General features: G+C 40.2%; 1 protein-coding gene across 5 annotated transcripts in view; it reads left to right on the forward strand.

The window, feature by feature from the left end:
• The window catches only part of LOC129241520 (talin-1), a 56734-nt gene that overhangs the window by 22618 nt on the left and 9499 nt on the right, over nucleotides 1-24617 (forward strand). For all 5 annotated transcript variants that reach the window (XM_054877904.1, XM_054877900.1, XM_054877901.1 and 2 more), the window contains exons 2-12: nucleotides 2403-2502; nucleotides 16434-16707; nucleotides 16872-17270; nucleotides 17332-17523; nucleotides 17628-17706; nucleotides 17772-18275; nucleotides 18333-18421; nucleotides 18573-18661; nucleotides 18946-19062; nucleotides 19142-23729; nucleotides 23799-23989. In XM_054877904.1, coding sequence (XP_054733879.1) covers nucleotides 16572-16707; nucleotides 16872-17270; nucleotides 17332-17523; nucleotides 17628-17706; nucleotides 17772-18275; nucleotides 18333-18421; nucleotides 18573-18661; nucleotides 18946-19062; nucleotides 19142-23729; nucleotides 23799-23989 — 6384 coding nt within the window. In that variant the 5' untranslated portion in view covers nucleotides 2403-2502; nucleotides 16434-16571. The remainder of the gene's footprint in view (nucleotides 1-2402; nucleotides 2503-16433; nucleotides 16708-16871; nucleotides 17271-17331; nucleotides 17524-17627; nucleotides 17707-17771; nucleotides 18276-18332; nucleotides 18422-18572; nucleotides 18662-18945; nucleotides 19063-19141; nucleotides 23730-23798; nucleotides 23990-24617) is intronic.

Consider the following 24617-nt stretch of genomic DNA (forward strand, 5'->3'; position numbering starts at 1 on the left):
GGACTCTCGCCATTCAATTTCCAAACTCGTAGCTGTGTTTACCAGTCATTGGACGATCGAAACACACGGGGAAAAGCTGGATTTACCATTTAACCCCAATTACAGAAGCTATCCACACTTTTAGAGAAGAAGACTATTGAACTCTTTCTCTATAAATGTCCGGGTTTGGCAGCTAGACTATTAAGGTCGCTGTGTGCTCCTTTCTTCCACAGCCTGCGGCAGTGCCCCAACCTAAATCCCACCAGTTTTATCCATTACATCTACAGCTCAGGCTGGCTGTAGATATCTGCCTGTTGGAAATCTCATAATGGCCATAGTGGTTCTTCAGCCATTTCACCAACCAACCGACCTGTGAAGTCATTTCAATTCAAGAAATGATGCCGATTGGTTCAAACGATAAATAATAAAATTTAATGAAATGATTTTGTGAATGAAACGAAGTAACAGTATTGTAACAGTAACATATCCGCTTATGAGGAGACTGAATTGTCTTTGATAGAGCGAAAAGTGTTCTCCGCTCAAGTGAAAAATTAAAAAAAAAAATCCCTAAGAATTCTTGTGGTACGGAAAAAAATGTCCGCTTAAGAGACAGAGTCCGTCGAGACAGAGTACACTGCAACTGTACAAAAATGCATTCAGACATTCATGTGTTTGTACGCACATAGATATGTATGTAATTGTATTAGTAAATGACGGCATACAAAACTTATAATAATGTGTTGATTTTGACACGCCGTAAGCACGCCAAAGTTCAATTTCACTTTTATGTGTGGCATGCAACTCGTTCGTATTTGGAGCATACACCACAATGCACCACCTATGGCTGTCCGCCTACACACACGTATTCAACAACAACAAACGTGACATTGTTTACATCCGCCAAACAGACAAGCTGCCTGTCTAATCGATGGACGGACATAGTTTCCGTCCCACACGACGGCTACGCATCACTTGCTATGAATGCATATTCTTATACAGTAATCAAGTTTATTTATGTATACCGCTACAGAGGTGCTATTGCCTTTAGCTGAGTGATTTCAATGTGGCCGTTACGCTATGCCGGCCCAATTGGTGCACCAATAATGGACAACGAGCAACGGTAGCGAAGGTAAGGCGTTTATGGCCTTAAATGGGTCAAATGCCTCCGCACCTGCGCTGCTCCTGCTAAATCACCTTTCAGTCTCTACGTTTGTGTATGTTTGTATGCATATGATATCTTTTCCTGCTACCGACTGCTTCTACAGCTCTTGTACACATATTTGTCTATTTAATTTGTGCGTGTTGTCGTGCGTTCGGCACGTGGCCCAAGTCGTCTGGTGGACTGGTTTGTACATGCACCCAGTTCTGAGTGTTGTTGCATTACACTCCACAGGCGCACTTTACTCCACTAGACTTGTATATGTTTCATGTCTGTATGATGTGGACGAGTGCGTATTTATTTGCACTCAAATTATTCGATCGGTTCTCTATTTATGTTTTCGACTTCTAACTCTTTTGACGGCAAACTGGAAAAAGAGATTACGGCCGAAGTAGTCGTAACGTCAAAGGTGGTCGCCACCACTTCTTTCTAATAAAGGCTCTGGTAACATTCCTACACTTGAGAGGTTGAGGTGGACAACTTTGATGCATTTGTCTACAAATGGCTATCTAGTGGAGAATCCAACATTCTATTGAAGGTAAAAGAAATTGGAAAAATAATACACAGTAAAAAATGTTGAAGTAATTACATACTTTTTTAGTCAAACGCATTCTCGGTGCAAGTTGCTTTCCGCTATTAAAGCTATTTCGAACGAGAACGTTGAACCAAGTTGAGGGCTTAAAACAATGCCTAGAAGTGTAAGAGTGTGTAAAAATTGAATATAATAACTTTGACTATCTCTGTCGATTTTTTTCGCTGTGTAGATAACCTTAAGCTTGGGTGTTGATTGATTTTTAGCAAAAGCCTTAATGGAAAAACCTGATGCCACCAATTTGGTGTTTGAAATGTGGTAGCAACGACGAAAGCAGCAGCAGAGTATGCAGCAGCCAATGCAAAGGAGACTTACATTTGTAATGCGCGGCTTGTTCTGCTCCGTTTGATTCGTGGCATTGGATGCCAAGTTGCGGTGGCATAAACCGCATGTCCATTGCTTGACTGGCATTGTTGCCCCGGTTTGCCGTTAGGTTAATGTTTTCTCTTGTTGGTGTGGATATTGGCTGATGGGATTGTACTACGTGTATATCGCTAAATATAAAATTTGAAGCTAATGGAAATTAATATGGAAAGCTAATTTCTTTCACCACTTATGTGTGTGCTCCCTTTACTTCTCTTGCTCAAATCATTCATTCGAATAGATGGGAAGCAGAGCTTCATCAGATCAATTGCTGCATTAACTAATATTTTTTATTTTTCATTTTCTTAGATTCCTCACATCGAAAGTTAACAAAGATAATCAAAACGAACGACCTCAATATCGCAATTTTTACAACTATCGAAATCTATAACTTCCTGCTTTAATCAAGGTGAGTAATAAAGTAATGTAATAATGTAAAGGAAGAATGAGGTGGCAAATTGTTGATAATCTCCTGATAAGAGTGATAAGAAAACGTAAATAGTATGGGTTTATATGGATCGTTAGCAGATATGGCTGTGACGGCGCTATTTCACTTCGTACCTGCTTGTACAAATCTATTATACTTATACATTGTCATGTACAAAAGAACGTCTTGGAATGAGCTAATTACCATTTAGCACATGGACTGAAAAGCCCCGGGCCTAACAAAGGAAGCATGTTTTTTGTTCAAAATTAGCTTTATTCATCAATGTAACTTCCGTCAAGGACAACGCAATCATTCAAGCGCCGCTCTAACATTTCACTAACTCTTAGATAGAACGATTTATCTCTTGTCTCAAATTGGGCCTCCGATTAAGCGATAACCTCTAACTATCTGTTATTTTAAGGTTATTATTAACTGAAAAAGAGGTGAATGCAATTAAATTAGTGCCATCTATGTGTTAGGCCCGGGACTTTTCAGCCCATGTGTTAATTGGTAACGGTAAAAATAATTTGTGGAATATAAATATAATCTTACCCATTTTGACGAGATTTTGAATAACATTTTTGAAAAAGAAATAAGTGCTATCAATACATAGATGGTTCGCAAGAAATTTGACATCATATATGCTTCTACACCTCTCGGGTTAATAGTATAAAGAAAATCAAATCGCTGAGCGAGGATCGTCGGTAGGAGCGATGCCGTCGAGTGATATTCGACAAAGTTTGCATTGAAGGCGAAAACGTGAATCCTAGATTTTTCAAATTGATTCAAATTGATGTTTTAAATATCATGTTTATAAAGTGCAAGGCATTTCTGCAAGTTAGGCAACGCTTAAAAAATAGATTTTTTAATATTTTTCACTTACAGCTGATTTGGTCAACCGGCGGCAATAGCTAAATTATAAATAAATCTATTCTCGATGGACTTCGTTGTCGATTTAATTGTATGCTTTTTCTCACAACTTCTACTCCTTGACTAAAGATAACCCCTTAAGCGATTTTGGCCGAGTTTAAGAAAGCGCGCCAGTCGTTTCATTCTCGCGCCAACCGGCGCCAGCTGAAGGCAAGCCCTTCTCCACCTAATCATTCCAACGCAGAGGCGGCCTTCGTCTTCCTCTGCTACCACCAGCTGGTACCGCATCGAATACTTTCATAGCCGGATCATTTGTATCCGTTCGGACGAGATGAGACAGCCAACGAAACCGCTGGATCTGTATTCGCTGCACTATGCCCATGTCGTCGTAAAGCTCATACTACTCATTGTTCCATCGCCTACGATACGTTCCGTCGGCAACGAGCAAAGGTCCAAACATCTTTCGCAGAATCTTTCTCTAAAACGCTCCAAGGGAGACCTTGTAAAGTACACCATTCATCAATCTTATTCAGAGTCCTCTGTGTTTTTCCACAAATCTCAATGCGAGGTATCCCGGCTGATAGTGTACAAACCTCATCCTCATGAGCTCGGATGTGAACGAAGTCTTCTATTTTTGTTAATAGGGAGTCCACTACCAAACACCAGAAGAGAGGCGAGAGTATTTCACCCTGAGGTAAACCTCTCCCTCCTCTGCTATGGCACAAAGGCCGCTTTGCTCGCCTACAGTCAGCAATATTCTAGAGATTGCGATTGATGCTTTCTTGCCCCAGAGCACATAGAGTCAATGCTAGCATTGTTTAATTTGTTATGCATTCTAGCGGGTGTACCATTTAAGTAATACCAGGGGCTGGATGGCTGTAGATATCAGTCTGTTACAGGTCTCATAATGGTATCAAAACGGCGGTTTAGTGCTACTTGAGGAACTTCAACCATTTCACCTACCTACTTAAAGGTCAGTTGACGTTTAACGACTCGGCGAATAGAGCCGAGAAAACAGGCTTTAGATTATTTGTATTATATTTATTGGTTCTCGTACGAAATTCATTTATGAAAACTTCCACATACACATATTTGCAGACAAATAAGTAGCACTTCATGTATACAATAGGAAAAGAATACCTCGTTGAGAAGTGAAAGAATCGTAGACTTGGCAACTGCTGAAAAATACATGTATTGCAAAATCACAGAAAGGCTCCACGCTGTCGCAGCTTCGTGACATTTTGTCCTTTCAGTATTGAGCAAACAACATGAAATTGCTCGTTCAGTAAAATATCGCACAGTACATACACGCGCAAAAATGTGGCACTCACATACCCTCCTGCATTGGAGGATATTGGAGCTTGTGTTTACGCGTTTCAGACAAAATGGTCGCTAGGCGCCACATTGTCGCGCCAGTAGAGATTTCGTGGCGGCTGCTCTGTGCCTGTGTGCCGTTAGCAAGTATACAAAATTGTATTTATTGCATATGTATGTGTGTGTATGTGAGCGCTGATAGATTTCGCAATCTCTTAGAGGAATATGACCATTTTACGAGTGGTGCGAATGTAAAATTTTTATGTTATGCACTCGTTGGAAGGCAGGAGGACAATTAAGAACTTAAGCAAGAACCGTCAATTAGGTATCACCAGAAGCGAATGCTTTACTTTCCTACTTCACTATACATACTTGAAAGTATATAAATAGCGTCTCATATTTTGATAATCTTAGCTGTGGATCAATTAAGTATTAGTGCCACCGGAATTCCTCTTCATTGATCTTAAACTGCATTAATCAAAGCTTCTTTAAGATGAAGGGAGAAGGAAAAAAGTCGTAGGTGTAGCGAGAAAGGTAAAGAGCTTTTTCGTGTTTATTGCACCAAAGTATGCATGCATATTTACTTTAATTAGATGTTCACACTGCACGACCGTTGCTTTGGGAATTGCTTGCAATATTGGCATCCTGTCGAGTTCTTCTCTACATAAAAACATGACTTCGCTTTTTTGACTTACAATTTTTCTTTACTAAAAAAACGAACGAAATTGAGCTCATTATCCTGTTGGCTTTGTTACTCGAGAACATCCTTTCGCTATGGGTGGCAAGTGCTGAGTTGTCATTGAGTTTTTTGTTGTTTTCAATATACTTCCAAATTAATTTAATCGCTAAAATCAGTTTGTTAGCATTAATTGTATTCTTCGAAGATTGTTTGTTGTCCATGTCTGCAGCGCTGTGACACTCAATCCATCCATCTTATGCGTAAATATACATGCGAGTATATGTCATGTGCGTATGTAAATTCGAACATTGGCGCATCTATTGCAGTGGTATTGTTAGCTGAAAAAGCGAAGCCTATATACAGGCGCTACTGCTTCGAATCTATTTACATTCACACTCACATATTTATTGTGCTTTCTGGCATATGAATAAATGCAGGCATGTATGTATGAATGCATATATGTGAGCGCTTGCTCATTTTTTCTCGCAGCCTACATATTACTGCTGTCTTCCTCAAACTCTTTGGGCAGTGCAAATTTTCAAAGTGGTGGTTGACTTGACTGTCGCGCGTTTCTTTAATCCAACCCCATGAAGTGTGATTTTAACGCTTTATGCGAATAGATTTGCCGCACAATACTTGTTGTTATTGTATACCCACCAAATCGGTCCACCACAAATTTAGCCCAGGCAATTGCTAACCACTTTGTATCAGCGGAGCATCAGAGCATCATTCTACTGCCGCTGGACCATTACTTTTCTCCCCTCTGTGGTCTATTCTGTTGGCTTGACTTGGACTCTGCTCCGTTGTCTTCCTGCCGCCCTTGTCACCACTGCCGATGCTATTTCGAACATTTCTTGTTCCTTTGAAAGCGTTGCGATGCGCAGCTTCCGATGGCGCATGCGCGCTATTACGTACGCTGCGATATGCCGTCATCTTCATCATCGCCGACGCAACTGTGCCATCATCACCATCACCAGGCGTTCAATGCTTACGACTTGTGGAATGGCTGAGTTTTGCGGCAGTGGTCCACGATATGTCGCTGACGGAGCACATCATTCTAGGCCTAACCACAGATCGGAGAGGACATCAGCAGCGTGAAGCAGCATCAGCCGCGGCCGTGATATTAGCAGTTCAGCTGGGAGAAAGTGTTGGCCGCTTCGACGAACTCAGTTGTGCTTGCGACCTGCCACGATGCACTTGTGCAAAATGTAGAACTGAAATATTTTCTTAAAGCAAAAAAGGAGAAAAAACCATAACTAGAATACTCGAACGGTTGTGCTCATCGAATAACACTAACACTCGTTTGTCAACGATTTTATTAGAAATGCGTGTATATTTCACGGGTTTCGCTTTTAAACATTGTTTTTTAATTAAATAAATAACCAAGTGCCTTTCGTGTTACACTGACACGAAGCCAAGAAACACCAATAGCCTTAAGATGCAGATTTTAGTGCCTTAGAGACGCAAATGTTTCTTTGAAAACGTATACATTTTTTATACTAAACGTTGATATATAAAATTAATTTAATTTCGTGTGCCTTAATCGCCCAACAGCCTTAAATCAATCGTCTACTGATTGCTGTTTATCGCGTGTTTTATTGTTTTACTCATTTGTTACTCGCCGTCGCGGACTTAACGTTTTAAATGCTATAGTTGTTGTTATTGTAACTGTAATTGTTAAGCTTCGGTTGTTATCGTTATTGTTTTTTTTATAAATTGTTATACGAAAAATCAACGTTACGACGTCCGTTCTGTGCGACGTAGCGTTGTTGGTGTCACATCACAACGTGCCTCATCAGTTGTCGGGCATTCGGAAGCGTTGAACGGCCCAACGGGTCTACGTTCTCCACGAATCGCTCGATCGAGCTGCAGTAACGATTTAAAAAATCTTCACACAATTGCCTTGCGTTTTGTCCGATGTGCCTTCACGTTTTTAAAGTAAACCAAAACTCAAAAATGGGTTTACATTTTTCAAAAAGTAAGTAAAGATACAATTTATTATCAGACCAATATGTAAACGCGAATTTCGCTTGTTGTGTTTTCTACGTTTGCTACATATTTTTTAGGAACATTGCATTTTTCCTTTCAGAACAATTTATAAGACTCTCATACGCCCAATGTGAGACAGTGGTGATTGCCTAATTAACGTGAATAGATTCACCTACTCGTACTCGATAATTTTTGCAAAAATAAAAATTTAAGTATTCTCATAAATAGAAAAAATCGCGGTATCTCAACCGATATGGGTCTTTTAGTTTTTAAATTTTTTATGACATTCGATGATGCTTTCCAAGAAGTCGTCAATTTTAGAATCAAATATTTCCTTTCTTTGGGGGATTGTTCACAATATCCATTTTTTTAAGTTTATCTTTTTCAAATTTTTTATTAATAACTATTGAATTATATAGGGTTTATCAGTAAGAGCGCTTCAACTTTTGAACTTTTTTGAATAAAACACAAACGGTTTGACTTTTTTAACTAATTTTTTTTTTTATTATCGAGTTTGAACATATACATTTAAGTATGAAATTCGATTTCTTTTGCATGACCACCGCGTGCACGTTTTACGAAGTCCAATCGTTGAACCCAATTTTCGACCACTCTTTTGCATAAATCGGCCGAAATTCCAGAAATTTCGCGTTCAATATTGGCTCTGAGCTCACAAATCGTCGCCGGCTTGTTACTGTAGACCAATGACTTCACATAACCCCAAAACGGGACGGCTTGTTAAATGGACCGTAAAATGGCCGTAATGCTCTTAAAGTAGCAGCAACAGAACGATTATTTTCATAAAAAATTTGCACGATTTGCAATCGTTGCTCAAGTGTGTAGCGTTCCATGATGAAATGTATACTAATGAAGTTTACAAATGACAAGCGAAAAATAAAAAATATTGCGTCGTTCGCCCTCCCTATCGGAAAAAAGTTGAAGCGCACCTATTAAAAAACCCTATATTTAGATTGATAGGGACAAGCAAAGACCTCATGACAAAAGTCTTATAAGTAGCCTTTTAAAAGTAAACGTGAGTAAGGGAAATCAAAATCTAAGGAAGAAAAATAAACATTAAACTGAGTTAGGTCATTCTAAAAGGGACATTTATTCCATAAACAGTTTTAGCATTACCCACATTACTACGGAAAATGCGTGAAGGAACATCAACATTAATTTTAATATAACGAGCAGATACGGACAATATATTGAATCCGTACAAATATCAAAGATAAAACACATCGACAATAGAACACGCCTAGACTCTAAAGAAGACATTAGATTTATTAATAAGCAACGAGAATAAAAGGACGGAGTAGGATCAACAAATTTCATCGAGCGCAAAGCAAAGCGCACAAAAGCTTTCTGAACAGACTATAATCTAATAATATAGACTGCATGAAACGGTCTCCAAACGAACATCGCGTATTCGAATCTCCACTCAAATTAACCTGAATTGAAATATTACTATTCTATAATGACTATTATTCACTGTTTTTTTTTTTTTTTAAAGAAAAACTTTGTGTGTCATAAATAACTCTAGAAATTCTAACAAAACTAGAATGATTTTTCTGAAATACTTTCGTGCAATAACCCCCTCTAAACCCTTTTTTGTTTATTTTCCAAAGCCTCACCCATAACCCAATAAAAGTACACATTTGCAATTAATTTCTGCACTAATATTTTTAACTCACAAATCTGTTTCTCAAATTTTAAATTTCCTTTGAATTAAAATTTTTTTTGTAGTGCTGTATTCCCAAAAGTGTTAAATATTGTGGCAATTCGTAAATTAGGTGGCAGCCCCTTTAAAAATTTCCTTCCTAATTGCTTCCATTAGTATCAATTCGGCGGCCGCTGTAGCCGTTCGGAGTCGGCTTAAAACTGTAGGTCCCTCCATTTATGGAACAACATCAAAAAGCACAACACAAATGAGAGGAGCTCGGCCAAAAACCAAAAAAGGTTGCAAGCGTCATTGTATATATTTACATATATATGGGGCATTCTTCGCCAACCGGACACCCCCATCTGCCCAGAACAGTTTTTATAAAAAAAATGTTTCCCTATGCCGAAATAAAAGTTTATGTCATGTACTTTAATTTGTCATGTGGCACTTTTTAAATATTCAAGATGGACGACGAATATTGACAAATATGTTGGAAAACACCAAAAAAAGAATGAAGTAGTTTGTTAAGAAAAGTAGAGAGAGAGATTCTGGTGCAACGTTCGACTGTTTCATTAACAGCACTAGTTCTTGATGTATTTCACATGTCAAACGGTACAGAAATAATTTGAACAAATTATAGAAAAGTCTAAACGAATAAACTATTAAAAATAAATCTGTCAAACAGTTCTTTTTAGAACTATTATCGCATCTGTTGTCGATATCGCTAAACTTCGTAAAACATTGTTTAACAGTTTTATTGACAGCACAAGTTCTGTATATGTCTTAATCGTTAAACTGTCTGGAGATTATTATAAAAAATTCTGAAAGAATAAATTAATATCTAATACCTGTCAAACAGTTCTTTTCAGAACTATTATCGCCTAAAAAATGTCGGGAAAATCGAGAAGAGATCGATGCATTAATCCTTTAGAAAAGTAGGTCCATATTGAATATTTAAAAAGTGCCACATGACAAATTAAAGTACATGACATAAGCTTTTATTTCGGCATAGGGAAAAATTTTTTTTATAAAAACTGTTCTGGGCAGATGGGGGTGTCCGGTTGGCGAAGAATGCCCCATATATAATATATATATATATATATCAATTATCTGAGTGATCAGTTCATTATTTTATAGTATGTAGTTCAGAATCCAGGTGTAAAATTTATTTGAATGGATTTTTGCTGGTAATCTCAACTTATGAAATAATTTGGCTCCGTACTTATATAGAAACTTATACCACTATAATAAAATTTATTGATGAATTTTCGATATAATTTTCATGGGCATATCCTTTCGGAATATACGTATATTTTTTTAAGTTGATAGTTATTTCAATATAATGCATTGGCTTCTAATATTAACCCTTTACACTCGAGGCCGTTTCCGCGTGGGTTAACCAGTAACTCGAAGTTTTGCGTAGCGCTTTAGGTAAATTTCTTACCTCTTACTTAAAAAGATTACACGCATAAAGTAACAAATACATCTTTTATATTTTAATATTTAATATATCTTTACATTTTTAAGAAGATACTTTCTTGGACACTAGTTTTTGTAGTTTTTCTTTGTATGATATTTGGTGTGACAACTGCCGAGATGCATGCCCTTCGAATTTCCACACCAAAAAAGGTGGGGAGCGAGAGTCACCTCTCTATTTGTGGCATTAAATCATGTAGTGAGTGAGGCTCACCTCTCGAGTACACAGACGGCGTTTTAATGACTGTCCGTACCAAGCGGCTCGTATCATTTTCGACACCCACTGTAGACATGAAACATCAAATGCTAGAAAACGCGTTTCTCTAATAGCCGTCGCCATCAAAACAAGCTTCTTATAAAACCTATCTGCTGCTGTTGCTATCTCGGCATGAAGACCTTCCAAGTGCATACATATGCGCCAGTCTATCATATTTAATTTTACTATATATAGATATTCGCCAGCTATGAGTTTCAAAAAATCGGAAATACTTCCAATGTGCGCCCACTAACGCAGTTATTCAGTACAAAATTGTTATTGAGTTGTAAAATTATTCCGCTGAGCTAACGATATTTCCACTTGTTAGCTATCCATTAGCAACGCTGTGTGAATCTACGATAATTTGCTATTAAAAAGGAATGAATTACATTCCTCCAGCTGTAATGCTTGTTAAAGTGTAAGTATTTTTGTTTTTACATTGGGCGTTTCGTTGTTTGCTCGTTTGTTGTAGTACTCGTTAGAAAGCTTGCTGAGCTTGCTTGATGGACGCACATCTGCTGAGCAAATTACGAGCATGCGGAGGTGACTGAATTCCATTGCTGGCAATCATTAAATTGCAAAGTTGGGCCAAGATAATTATTAGCCACAATTTGCCACCCCAATCCTATCGTCTAGTTCGGCATGTTCGTGTGTGTTAGTGCTGTTTTGTATGGCTTTGCGCGACTTTATTATGTATGCCTTGGAACTATGGGCACTCACTACCGAGCACACTTGGGCATGAAATGCCTTACTCTGGTTGTTTTCCAACTTGTCATGGTGTACTTCCGTGCAAACAAATCATCCATCTATTTGAAATTAGATCCATTGGAATTAAAACGGGCATGGCTTACAAGCGCATTATAAATTGTGTACTTGTGTATGTATGTATATTTCCAATAACAATGTCTTCTATTAATTATTGTACCTATCGATGAGTAAACGCTAATTGAAACATAGCACCGCTTTTGTGTGCTAAAATTGAAATTTTGTTCTGGTTAGATGGTTGGAAAGGGCCATAAAGTCAATATTTGTTAAAGTCGGAAGGGAAGTCCGTTTAGTTTGGTTTCTTTTGATTCCATTGATAACGAATACAACGTGAAAATATATCATTTTCAACCAGTTCTGCTTAGAATGAAAACAATTTTTACTGCAAAAAAACACTTTCACACATAAGATGGCGAAACGCGACAATAACTGTATCTCAAGTTAATTCATTCTCACAGTAGATCACAGCACCAAGAATTTCCTTGATCATAAATAAAGATGCAATGCATGCACCTTTTTAGCTTTTTTTAATCCGCTTATGCTATGTGCCTATTATTTCATTCGTCCCTTACCAGTCTGCATTTCTCAACTGGGTAATAAAATAAATGATTTAAGCTAATCTACGCTTACTTATTGCAATCATGCTCATTGCTTATCAGCCAATAGCAACTTCAGAATGCTCTTCTCACTTAGTGCAATACCTTTTTTATAGAGTCTTTGAGGTGTAAGACTCGAATAAGTGGTGTTCAGCTCATCTTGCACTTACAAGCCATATGAAGTTCAAACCTCATTAGGCCATTTCTACCTAGCCTCCCAAAGTTTTTCTCCTCAATAAATTTTATTAAATGAAAGGGTTTTAATGGAGGTAAATGCTAAATGGAATATTGTTTTTTAGCCACTGCTGGGTGGTTTTTGACTTATGTGTTAGAGCGGAATCTTGTTGGAAGATCCAACGCTCTCCATTGAAGAGAGTACAGTTCAACTGCTTCACCACACCTTCTAAGACATCTTCCTGGTACACTTTTGCCTTGTTATTAACCCCTTTTTCGAACAAAGAGATGTAACGCCTTTACAAGATACTCCTCACCAAAACATGACGGACGCTGGATGGTGGCCACACTGAACCCTTGGAACAACATTTTTGCGTCTTTCGAAGTTTTAGCATAGATTTTGTCGTTTTGCTTATTAAAAACTTCTTGAACAGTAAAAATTCTCTCATCTGTGAGGAAAATATTTTCACGGCCATTGACCGCGTGCCACTGAAGAAGCTGCTTGCATCTGTCGAGTCTAATTTTCTTCAAGCGCGTTGTCAAAAGATGACCAGTGGAGCGACGGAAGGCTTACATGGGGAGATCATCTCGGATTAGTCTTGACATGGATTTGGACGATACATTCATTTCTCTGGACATGATTTTCTGCTTTTGAAGGAGATTTCTGCGAATTCTTTCTCGAACGGCTTTTATGGCTGCACTGGTTCGACCAAGCAGGGACGACTACTTCTTTTTCTGTTTGTCACTTCAGACGTTTGGGAAAAACGATTGGTCGTGCGGTAGACAAACATTCTCGAAATATTCAGTTTTTTTAGCAATTCGCAAATCTCACTTGCACTTTTACCACATTTATGTAATGCAATCACTGCAATGCGATTTTCCTTAGCTCCCTACTCCATTGTTAACGAGTGAAATTTGCCACGAAATTGAGTATAATTTATGAGTAGACACTACCAGTATATACGAGCAAAAGCAAAAATAAGGTAACTTTTTCTGCGAATTTGTTCTCGCCGTGTGCATTGTAAAATTTGTCACAGAATTTAGGCACCTAGCATGAAAAAAGTTAAGAAGGACAAGTAGGTAAGCACTAAATAAGTAAGCACAGTTGACTAATGAAATGTAAATGTTCAACACTCAACCTTCAGTTTTTGGTCTTCCAGTGCTTTTTCTATTTCGATAGAATCAGGTCCTTGAAATTTTTTCACCAACCTTTGAATTGTCGACTCATTCGAACATTATTTCCAACAAAAAATCACGAATTTTGCGATATGTTGCTCTTAAAGAACAACCATTTCCATAATAAGTTTGAATAATTTTATAATTTTTTATAAATGAGATTTAGACAATTATATTTTTTATAAATATTTTTCATACTTTTACCATACTTCGAAGTCCTGAAGCGCGGTATAGCAGTGCAAGGGGAGCATATTGACTATTTCACCTTGGGTGCTACCACGAATTTCGGCCGTCATCTGACACTTCTCGAATGGCGTTTACGCATTAATTTTTTCTGGCCCATCATTTCCGTTTTATCAGCGATCTGAAAAATGTGCTTTTGAATAATTTTTCTGGAAATTAACGCTCGTAAGAGTGTCAAATACTTACACCAATTCCCAATGCTGAGGCACGCGCGCTTTTAGGCCACACAAAACAATTATCTATTTTGTGTTCTGACATTATTGGGTGAAATCATATAAATTTTCTTATACATTTTTTTAAATGTGAAAAAGAGCTGAGCACTGGTTTATATCCAAAGCAAATTTATTGAAACCATTTGTAAATGTACTGGTGAAAAAATGTATGTAATATTTTCCATCATCCAATTCTTGCAGGGGACATAATTTTACATTCACTAGTGGTCTTCGCGAGGTAGCCGTCATGCTTGCAACATTCGTACTCCTACATTCAAAGTGGCTCCACACATGCGCTATTTTCGAAACTGTTCAATCGACGCATATAGATCAGCCACATCAACCGCTTCATACGGTTCTCCACTTGTGTTCAACTCAAACAAGAATGCCAAGCGTAAATGTAATTTTCCAGTTCTGTTTCTCTGTTCTCTGTAAAATTTCTGCAATCTCTACAGGGGTAGTTTCCCTGCTATAGCGTTTCCACTATGTAGCATTTGCTTTTCCAGAACTATGTGGTTTTACAGCGGGAAAATGCGCATAAGCATTGCGACTAGTTCGTCGTTTAAGACTCAACGTGTGGGGTGTCAGTGATTGTTCCAGTTCGCCATACAAGCTTCACAGCATCCATCCCCCAGAAACGTCATGAGCCGCATAAAATTCAATCAAACCGCATGTGTTTGTACGGGTGTGCCGTTATGTATGTGAGCGCGCGCGCGCTTGTGAGTGTTTATAAGTGAGAGGTCCTGGAGATGAAGGAGCATATATTTCTGCTCTGTGCGTGATTTTCAGTTGTCGTGTGGATTCGGTGACAAAAGGTCGTCCCGCTGGCGAAGATAAAACACAAAAAAACAATTTTTTTAGAATTGAAAAGTGATTAATTCTAATTTTTGGTGAAGTAGTGGTGCCTGCCTAAGCGTAGAAAGTGGGAGTGGTCGAACTCCTTCTGGTATCTTAAAACAACATATTTACAGCCTCGTTTGTCTACTTTCTACTAACAGGACCTAGAAATGACTTCGAAAAATGGAAAAAGTAAAAATAAAAAAACGCCTCACTTTGTTTTATTTCCACCCATTTTTGATTGATTGTGTAAATCCACAAAATGTGTATATTTTATGGAAAATATGGCGTTAAATGCTGTAGAAGCGATAAAATAAATATAATATTTTTTTTTTTTTTCGTGCGAAACCTATATTCATTTGTGTATAATTGTGAATACATACATATTCTATGTGGAAGCAAATAATGACTTTTCTCCACCCCGTTTTTTATTCAAGTGACCGAGGAATATCGATTTTGCTTTATGCCTTCCATTCTTTCAATGGTTTGTGTAATCTGTTCTACGTGCTTTTTCTTGATTTGCTTTTAGCGCGGTGGGCTTGGCCAGCAATCCCAATAGGCAGTCATAGTCAGTCGCACAGTTATAATAGCAGACAATGGCAAGGGTTTGCTGAGATTGCTGACATAGTTTATTTCAGTGTATCGCCAGATATGCTGCACTTTTACCTACGCTTTCGAATATTAAACATATACATACACATTTCGAGCTTATCATTTTTAACAGCCTACCGAATGGATTGCTTCCATGCCGTTTTGATCACATACAAGCATACAAACACACACAAGGCAAACTGATGCCTTCTGATTTTTTATTCAAGAACTTCATTTCCAGCATAAACAGGAAAGAATCGAATTAGAAAATGGCAAAGATTTAACTGAAAGCTTACATTGAGTGCATCTAAAAGGGGTTGTGTTGTGTGTGAGGGTACTGAGTATGAGCAAAAATTAAATGAGAGCGCATTGCGGTAAGTGCTCATGTTAAAATGCAGAAAGAAGCAAGAGGGGTGGATGGCACTTTGCCAACATCGGCGATAGACTATATCGAACGGCATTAGCAGGTTAACTAAGAATATGCAAAATAAAAGTTTTGTTTATTAGTTACTTTTCTTCACATGCGACTACGTTATAAGCAATTAATGTAAGCAATGCAGTCTCAGCTCTACTGCTCTACTAAATACAAACCCAATTCCATCTATCCAATATCCTTCTATTGAGGTTACCAAAATTAAACCTTTGATATGCCACACCACGCAAATAATGATCTCCATCAAGCGGTTGCAGCGTTGTAATAGATTTATATATCGTACTACAAATGTGCATATATTCCTATTATAAAATTTACAAACAACCACAAAAGGGAGGGTTTTCTCTCCTCACAAAATCTTATCTTATTTCGCCCACCTTCTCGCTTGCCTACAAATAATTTGGGGTGGATTCTGTGTCGGGAATTTAATGGTATTTTTCATTGTGAAGAGCCCAATTCAGTAAATAAATACATATTAATATATTTTTTTTTAGATTTTAGATGTGCTGCATTCGTCATATATGAATTCTTTATGTGTTTCCCCACTGAAATTAATAAATTTTACTTTTCTTTCTGTGTATCTATGTCTATGTATGTATGTGTTTATTTTTCATGATTTCTTCTTCTTTCCTTTTACAGTGCCTTTTACAACTAAGTCTATAATTTTATTATCGAAAAACGCAAAAATCAACATCATTAACAGTAACAGCATAGTCAGCAGACATATTCACATCTACACGCATAGAAGAAAAAGTGACGACAGCGATAAGTGTAAAAATGTCAACACTATCGTTGCGTATTCAGCTAGAGGGCGGCCGCGTCACAAAGACAATACAATTCCATCCGAATACGACAGTATTTGATGCCTGCAAAATTATCCGGGATAAATTCGCCGAAGCTGTTCAGGGACAACGTAAGTACATATGTACATACACACAAATCCATAAACACGTTCAAATGTACACCCGTATGCCACACCACAGCCACCCACGCACCATAGTCAATTGTATTGTGTATTCTTTATTTCTTCTATGCACATAACATTTTCTTTTTTCTTCTGCCGCTTTCTTTCTACAGCCAGCGAATATGGTCTATTTATATCGGATGAGCAGCACCAACAGGGTGTTTGGCTGGAGGCCGGCCGCACACTCGGCTATTACATTCTCCATAATCAGGACACCCTAGAATACCGGCGCAAATTGCGCACTTTGCGGGTTCGTATGTTAGATGGTGCCGTGAAGACGATACTGGTTGACGACTCGCAGCCGGTGTCGCAGCTAATGGTGGTCATTTGCACAAAGATCGGCATTACCAATCACGAGGAGTATGGCTTGGTGCGTGAGGATACCGAAGCGCAGAATGAGAATCTGCCGGATAATAAGTTTGGCACATTGACATTGCGTCGAAAATTCACCGAAAAAGATCGCGATGCAAAAATGGAAAGTCTACGCAAAAAGCTGAAAACCGACGATGAAAGTAAATCAATTATTCTTACATATATTTCATATTTCATAACTAAACTCTTTAATTTTTCTAGTCAATTGGGTGGATGTCGGCAAAACTCTACGCGAACAAGGCATAGATGAATCGGAAACGGTTTTGCTGCGTCGTCGCTTCTTCTTCTCGGATCAAAATATTGACTCACGTGACCCGGTACAATTGAATTTGTTGTACGTGCAGGCACGTGACGCCATTCTAGATGGCACGCATCCAGTGACACAGGAAAAAGGTATGTGTGTTTGATTTTGCTGTCTGGTAGCTGCAGACAACTATTTGATTTTGTTATTGTGATTGTGATTGTGTTTACTTGTATGCTTGTCTTTTTCAACAAAGCGTGTGAATTCGCTGGCATCCAAGTGCATATACAATTTGGGCCTCACAATGAAGCAAAGCATAAGCCTGGATTTTTAGAGTAAGTTCCTTTTTTTGCTTGTAGAAATTGTATACAAATATATTTGCCTTCTTTCTACTCCACAGTTTAAAGGACTTCTTGCCGCAGTCCTATGTGCGTGTGAAGAACATTGAAAAGAAAATATTTGCTGAGCACAAGAAACACGTTGATCTTACAGAAATCGACGCCAAGGTGTTGTATACGAAAACGGCACGTGAGCTGCCTACCTATGGCGTGACTTTCTTCTTGGTGAAGGAAAAAATGAACGGTCGCAATAAGTTGGTGCCGCGTCTGCTGGGCGTGACGAAGGATTCGGTATTACGTTTGGATGAACGTACTAAGGAGATTTTAGTTTCATGGCCATTGACGACAGTACGCCGTTGGGGCGCCTCGCCGAATACCTTCACTTTGGATTTTGGTGATTACGCCAACCAATACTACTCGGTGCAGACGACGGAGGCCGAGCAGATTGTGCAATTGATAGCTGGTTATATAGATATTATTTTGAAGAAGAAGCAGACCAAAGATCATTTTGGCATCGAGGGTGACGAGGGCTCCACTATGGTGGAAGAGTCAGTTGCGCCCTCAAAGTAAGTATAAAATAGAATAAACAGTCCACAAAGATTCTCATAAAATAAAATTTGCAGGGCAACATTTTTGCAGCATGAAACAAATAAAATTGGTAAAATCAATACTGAGTCACTGGCACACCCGGAAATTCTACGTGCATCAGATGGTGAGTAGTTGTCCGCAGTGGATTTTTTGCTTTACGCTTCTTATATAATTTATGCCTTTTATTTTATCGTTTTCGATTTTATAAATTTGGTGTATCCGTATATTTTTTCTTGCACCAATTATCTGTTCACTGCACAAATAAATGAAAAAAGGCGAAAGAAAATATACGCAAGGTGAAATGCAATCAGTTCAATATGGAGCCTTCGTTGGGCAAGTCAACCACGCTCATCAACCACCAACGGTGAGTACACGCAATTAGTTTTTTGTTTTGTTTTGTTTTCTTGCCATTTAAGCCTGTTTTGCCATAAGCTTTCTATATATCGATACATGCATACATAGCTCAAACCATGTTGAAACTAGAGTTGTAAAATTCTAATAAAATTAATTTCATTCAATTCATGCTGCACTCAAAAAGGCCAAACCAAATTTTATAAAGTAGGTCACATTGAACGCGACTGTAGTTTGAAGTGTATTTCTGATTTTTCTAGATTCAAAATTTTCTAACCACGAAATTTCTTTTTATAGACGAAGGAAGTGCGCATAAGTACTGTAAATCTCACAGAACCGCAGCGTGCGCTGCTTGGCTATATCTCGGCTGGTCAAGACGTCTTGATGCGTGCTGACGAAGAGCTTAGAACTAAGGTGAGTAAAATTCACTGGAAACGCTCTTTTATTGCAAATAGCTAATAACCTTTCACCTCACCTTTCTGCTGCTTTGTAGGCCCCAATACAAGAATTAGGCACTGACTTGCGGTCAATCGAGTGGCGTGAGAATACTTTGGATACTTCTAAGCAAGCTGTTACTAGTCACGTTGCTACTATGAACGCGGCTACCGCACAAATTATAACAGCTTCTCAATTCGATGAGGTCGACACAGAGGCCATCTCCGCTTCGGTTTCACAAATAACGCAAACAATTCCGGAAGTTACTAAAGAGGTACGTCTGATCGCTGCTCTGATGGAGGATAGCAACAATGGCGATCGATTGCTTGATGCAGCCCGTAATTTGTGCAATGCTTTCAGCGATTTGCTGAAGGCCGCCGAGCCAGAGAGTAAAGAACCTTCCCAGAGTCTTATCAACGCCGCCAGTCGTGTAGGCGAAGCAACAACTCACGTGCTTAGCACAATCGCTGAAGAAGAAGTGCCAGAGAATCGCGATTTGCATGATATGCTCTTGAGCTTGGCCAAGGCAGTGGCAAATACAACTGCTGCTTTGATGTTGCGCGCCAAATCGATTGCTGCCAGCTGTGAAGATGAAGAGTCACGTAATCGCGTTATTGGTGCTGCCAGTCAATGTGCTTTGGCTACCAGTCAACTGGTCGCGTGTGCAAAAGTCGTGGCTCCTACTCTGCATAATGCTGCTTGCCGAGAGCAGCTGGAAGCCGCTGCCCGCAATGTAGCGCGAGCTGTTAACAATCTGTGTGAAGTGTGTAACGATGCAACCACCGATCCGAAATTGAAAAATGATTTACTTGCTGCTGCGCGTGATGTCTCGAAGAGTTTGAGTGATATGCTGGACCATGTGAAGTTGAGCTCACGCGAATACGCTATTCGCACAAGTCAGGAGATGAGTCCGGTGGAGAATGTGATTATTGGTACTGACATATTGGTTGCATCCAATGACGCGCAGGAGATGGTTCGTCATGCCAAAACACTAGGTCAAGCAACAGCCCAATTGATACAGAGCATTAAGGGCGAGGCGGATCAACAGAAAGACGAAGATATGCAGCGTCGCTTACTTTCGGCTGCCAAGCAACTGGCAGATGCTACGGCAAAACTTGTCGAAGCGGCTCGTCTCTGTTCGGGTAATCCACAAAACACCGAGAATCAGAACGCCTTGCGACGTGCTGCTGAAGAACTGCGTGAAATTACCACCACGGCGGCTAATACGCCAGCCATAAAACGAAACCTAATCCATCGTCTAGAATACTGTTCAAAGCAGGCCGCTTCGGCGGCTACTCAGTGTATATCAGCCGCACAAAATGCGGTGCAGCATAGCGACGACCATCAAACCAAGGAACAACTGCTGCAAGACTGTAAACGCGCAGCCGACACAATTCCACGTCTTGTTACCTCGGTGAAGACAACGCGATCGAGCCCAGATGATCCAAATGCGCAGCTGAATCTAATAGAAGCTGCTGAACAATTCATTGAGCCTGCCATACAAGTATCGCGTTCGGCACGAGCTCTACAACCGACTGTTACGGATATCCCGTCGGCTACTCAGCTCTCAAAAAGTGCCTTATACCTGGGTCAAACCGTGTCTGAGTTGAACTCGGCGGCCCAGCGTGCTCGAGAAGCCTGTGGCGGTCAGGAATTGGAATCGGCCTTGGAGGCGGTGCGTAACTTACACAACGTTCTGGATGACACTCGCAAGGCAGCGCAATCAGGCAGCATTCGCCCACTTCCTGGGGAGACTATCGAAAACACTGCTCAACAGTTGCGAGTATCCGCTAAAAATGTAGGGCTTGCGCTTAGACAGCTGCTGTCGTCAGTTATACAAGAGCAACGTAGGTATGCTGGAGTGGCTGGCCGCGACACTGCCTTGGCACTCGGGGATTTCACAAAAAGTGTTCATGGTGTAGCTGCAACAACGAAGAATCCTACAGTAATTGACTGTGCCGACGAGGTGGTACTGCATTCGGCTCGCTTGATTGAAGAAGCACAGCGCACATTGCAAAATGTCGGCAGCACAGATGCATTGACTCAAGCTGGACGTGATGTTACTGCAGCTATTTCGAAGACAGTCGACTGCATACCTGGTCAACGTGAAGTGGACAATGCTCTGCGCAATGTAAGTGAATTGAGTGAGATACTGTCAATGAGTGAATTCCCACCATCGGATCGTAACTACAATACGTTGCAATCGGAGCTGAAGCAGGTGGCAGAAGGGCTTAGTGTGGCCAGTGGGCACATTGTGCAGGCTTATGATAGTCCCGCACAGCTAGCAGATAGAAGCCAGAACTTTGCAGCAAACTATCGCGATCTTTTAGCTGTCTCAATGGAGATGGCCGGCCAGACGCAGGATGAAGTGGTGCGTTCAGAAATGATTGATCGGCTTCGTAACGTCTCGACGCAATCCTGCTCTTTGCTATCTACTGCGAAGTCAATCGCTGCCGACCCGGGACAACCAAATGCGAAGAATCTATTACACGCAGCAGCACGGAGCGTCACCGAAAGCATAAACAAACTTGTCGACGCCAGCATACAGTCGGCACCTGGGCAAAAAGAGTGTGACAATGCGATGCGCAATATCGAGGGGCTCCGAGTAATGCTCGAATACCCACATGAACCAATCAATGAACAAGGCTATTTCGAATGCGTTGAAAATGCGACTAATAAGTCACGCAATCTGGGTTATGCCATTTCGGAAATGATTAATAATGCCAAACAGTCGAACCACGTTGGCTTTGGTCAATCGGTAAACACCGTCGCAGAATCAATTCACGGCTTAATTGAATCATCTGCACAGGCAGCCTACTTGATAGGAGTGTCGCACCCGAGCAGTGTGGCTGGGCGACCAGGCATCATTGATCAGGCCCAATTAACCTGGGCATATCAAGGTATCCGTCAGCACTGCGACATCGTTAGCAGTGCCAAGTCAACGAAGCAGCAAAAGATTTCGGCACTAACAATAATCGCCAAGCATACCAGTTATTTGTGCTCTATATGTCGTCAGGCCAGCATGAATACTAACAATCCGGTGGCAAAGAATGAGTTTATTGTGTTGGCCAAGCAGGTTGCCACAGCCACATCGAACTTAGTGCAGGAGATAAAGGGCATTGACGATGAGCCTTCGACACCAACACGTGCTCGTCTTGTGGAGCCATTACTAGAGTCTGTGAAAGCAGTGAGGCAATATGCTTCCAGCCCCGAATTCATTTCTGTGCCTGCTAAAATCTCAGCAGAGGGGCGGAAGGCGCAAGAGCCTGTTATTAATGCGGGACGCGGTGTGATCGACGGTGTAATAGAAATGGTAAAAGCTGCAAAATCATTGGCACTGTCACCCGACGATCCTCCAGTGTGGCAGCAGCTTTCGAATGCCTCTGCTCCCGTTTCCGAGTCTGTGAAACGTTTGGTGGATAACATCCGCGAAAAAGCACCCGGCCAAGCACAATGCGAGCAAGTGTTGCACACACTGAACACATGCACTCGTGAATTGGATAGCTGTGCAATGGCCGTGAGCGCTCAGGGACTAAGTCAACGCCGCGATAATAATCTGCACGGGTTCAGTGGCCAGACATTAAACTCTGCAGCTGAGCTAATTGATAAGCTTGAACCCATTCGAATGGCTGGAAAAAACAACGCTGAACAACTGGGCCATGCTGTGGGCGAGATCTCGCGCTACATTGTGCCAATGGTAAATGGTGCGGTCGGCGCTTGTACCCATATCGTGCACACCAACCAACAAATGAGTCTGATCAATCAAACTAAGTCAGTAGTAGAGAGTGCTGTAACCCTAGTGCAAGCGGCCAAAGATTCCGCCGGAAATCCACGATCCACGCACGCTCATACTCATTTGGACGAGTCCGTTGATTACACACGGCAGGCTATGCAGGAACTCACTGAAACAGTCGAAAAGATCAACGCTGAAATGGGTGTTGTAACGGGGCTGATGGAGCAAGTGAATCGTGCCATTACACGTTTGACCGACAAGCGCCAATCACTTCTTAACGCCTCTTACTCGGACTCATTTGTGGATTACCAAACACGCATGGTGCAGTCGGCGAAGGAAATTGCTCGTCTAGCTAATGAGATGAACGCCAAAGCTACTATCGAGCCACAGCTGTTACCGCAACTTGCCCTAGAAATGACACAGCAGTACACACAACTGACTCAGGATTCGGTAGGTGCATCTACCACAACATCTACTCCGGATGTAGCCATGCGTATACGATCGACTGTGGTGGATTTGGGTCGCTCGGTAAGCTCAATGATACAGTCAGGTGCTGCCGGAGCCCGTCCCAATGATACATCGGCCCAGAATGAAATCGCACGTAATGCACGCGATGTCTCGGAGAAGGTGGCACAAGTTTTAGCTGCGCTGCAGGCCGGATCGCGCGGAACACAAGCTTGTATCAATGCCGCACATACAGTGTCGGGCATTATTGGTGACCTTGATACGACTATAATGTTTGCCACGGCCGGCACTTTGCATTCAGATGGCGATGGCACATTTGCTGACCATCGCGAACACATTTTGCAGACCGCTAAGGCTCTTGTAGAAGACACGAAAGTGCTAGTAACAGGCGCAGCTGGCACACAGGACGAGTTGGCTAACGCAGCTCAAAATGCCGTCTCTACCATACGTGAGCTCACTGGCTGATTTATTCTTGGCTTCTTAAAACCAACTTATACGCTTTCTTTACTTTCTATAGTTCAACTTGCGGAAGCCGTTAAAAGAGGTGCATGTAGCCTCGGCTCTACACAACCGGATTCGCAAGTCATGGTTATCAATGCAGTGAAAGATGTAGCTTCCGCTTTGGGCGACCTGATCAATGCCACCAAATTGGCTTCTGGCAAACCCATACATGATCCTTCGATGCAAGATTTGAAGGAGAGTGCCAGGGTAAGTAGAGTTTCAACTATCCAACCTTTAGTACTAGAAACGAACTTCTTAATTCACATTATCATATTTTATACATCGATTTTAAGACGTCAATTCAATACAATAAGTCGTGAGGCTAATTTCAAAGCTTTAGTTGTTGTGGTTCTTTTAATTTTAATATTTTCCTCATTAATTATTACTGTTTGATTATAATGTAATTCTGTATAAACACTGACTTTCCGAAATTTTGGCAATTCGTGTTAAATATTCACAGAAGAAATAATGTTTAATTATCAGTAGCTTTTGTGTTTTGGTACTTTGGTCTGTTTCATTTCATTGCATGTGTCATTAAAATTTCACCTTTAGCTAGCTCCGTAGAGTGGCAGAGCTACAAGCAGTCAAACAAGGAAGAAAATAAAAAAAATATTTTGCTGTTATACATTTTTTAATTTGTTATGAGAAAGCTCGAATTCTACAATATTTAAATTTTCAACTTGATTACTACATATAAATCTTGGATTGAACAGGAAGCTCACAAATTTATTCATGCCTGCAAATTAAAAGTTGTTTTTTTTACGTTTGTTTTATTAAGATTAAAATTGAATGCTAATTTTTAGAGTTTCTATTATTGGAACTTACTTTGACTAGA

This window comes from Anastrepha obliqua, chromosome 3 (assembly GCF_027943255.1).
Source record: "Anastrepha obliqua isolate idAnaObli1 chromosome 3, idAnaObli1_1.0, whole genome shotgun sequence".
Classification (NCBI taxonomy): domain Eukaryota; kingdom Metazoa; phylum Arthropoda; class Insecta; order Diptera; family Tephritidae; genus Anastrepha; species Anastrepha obliqua.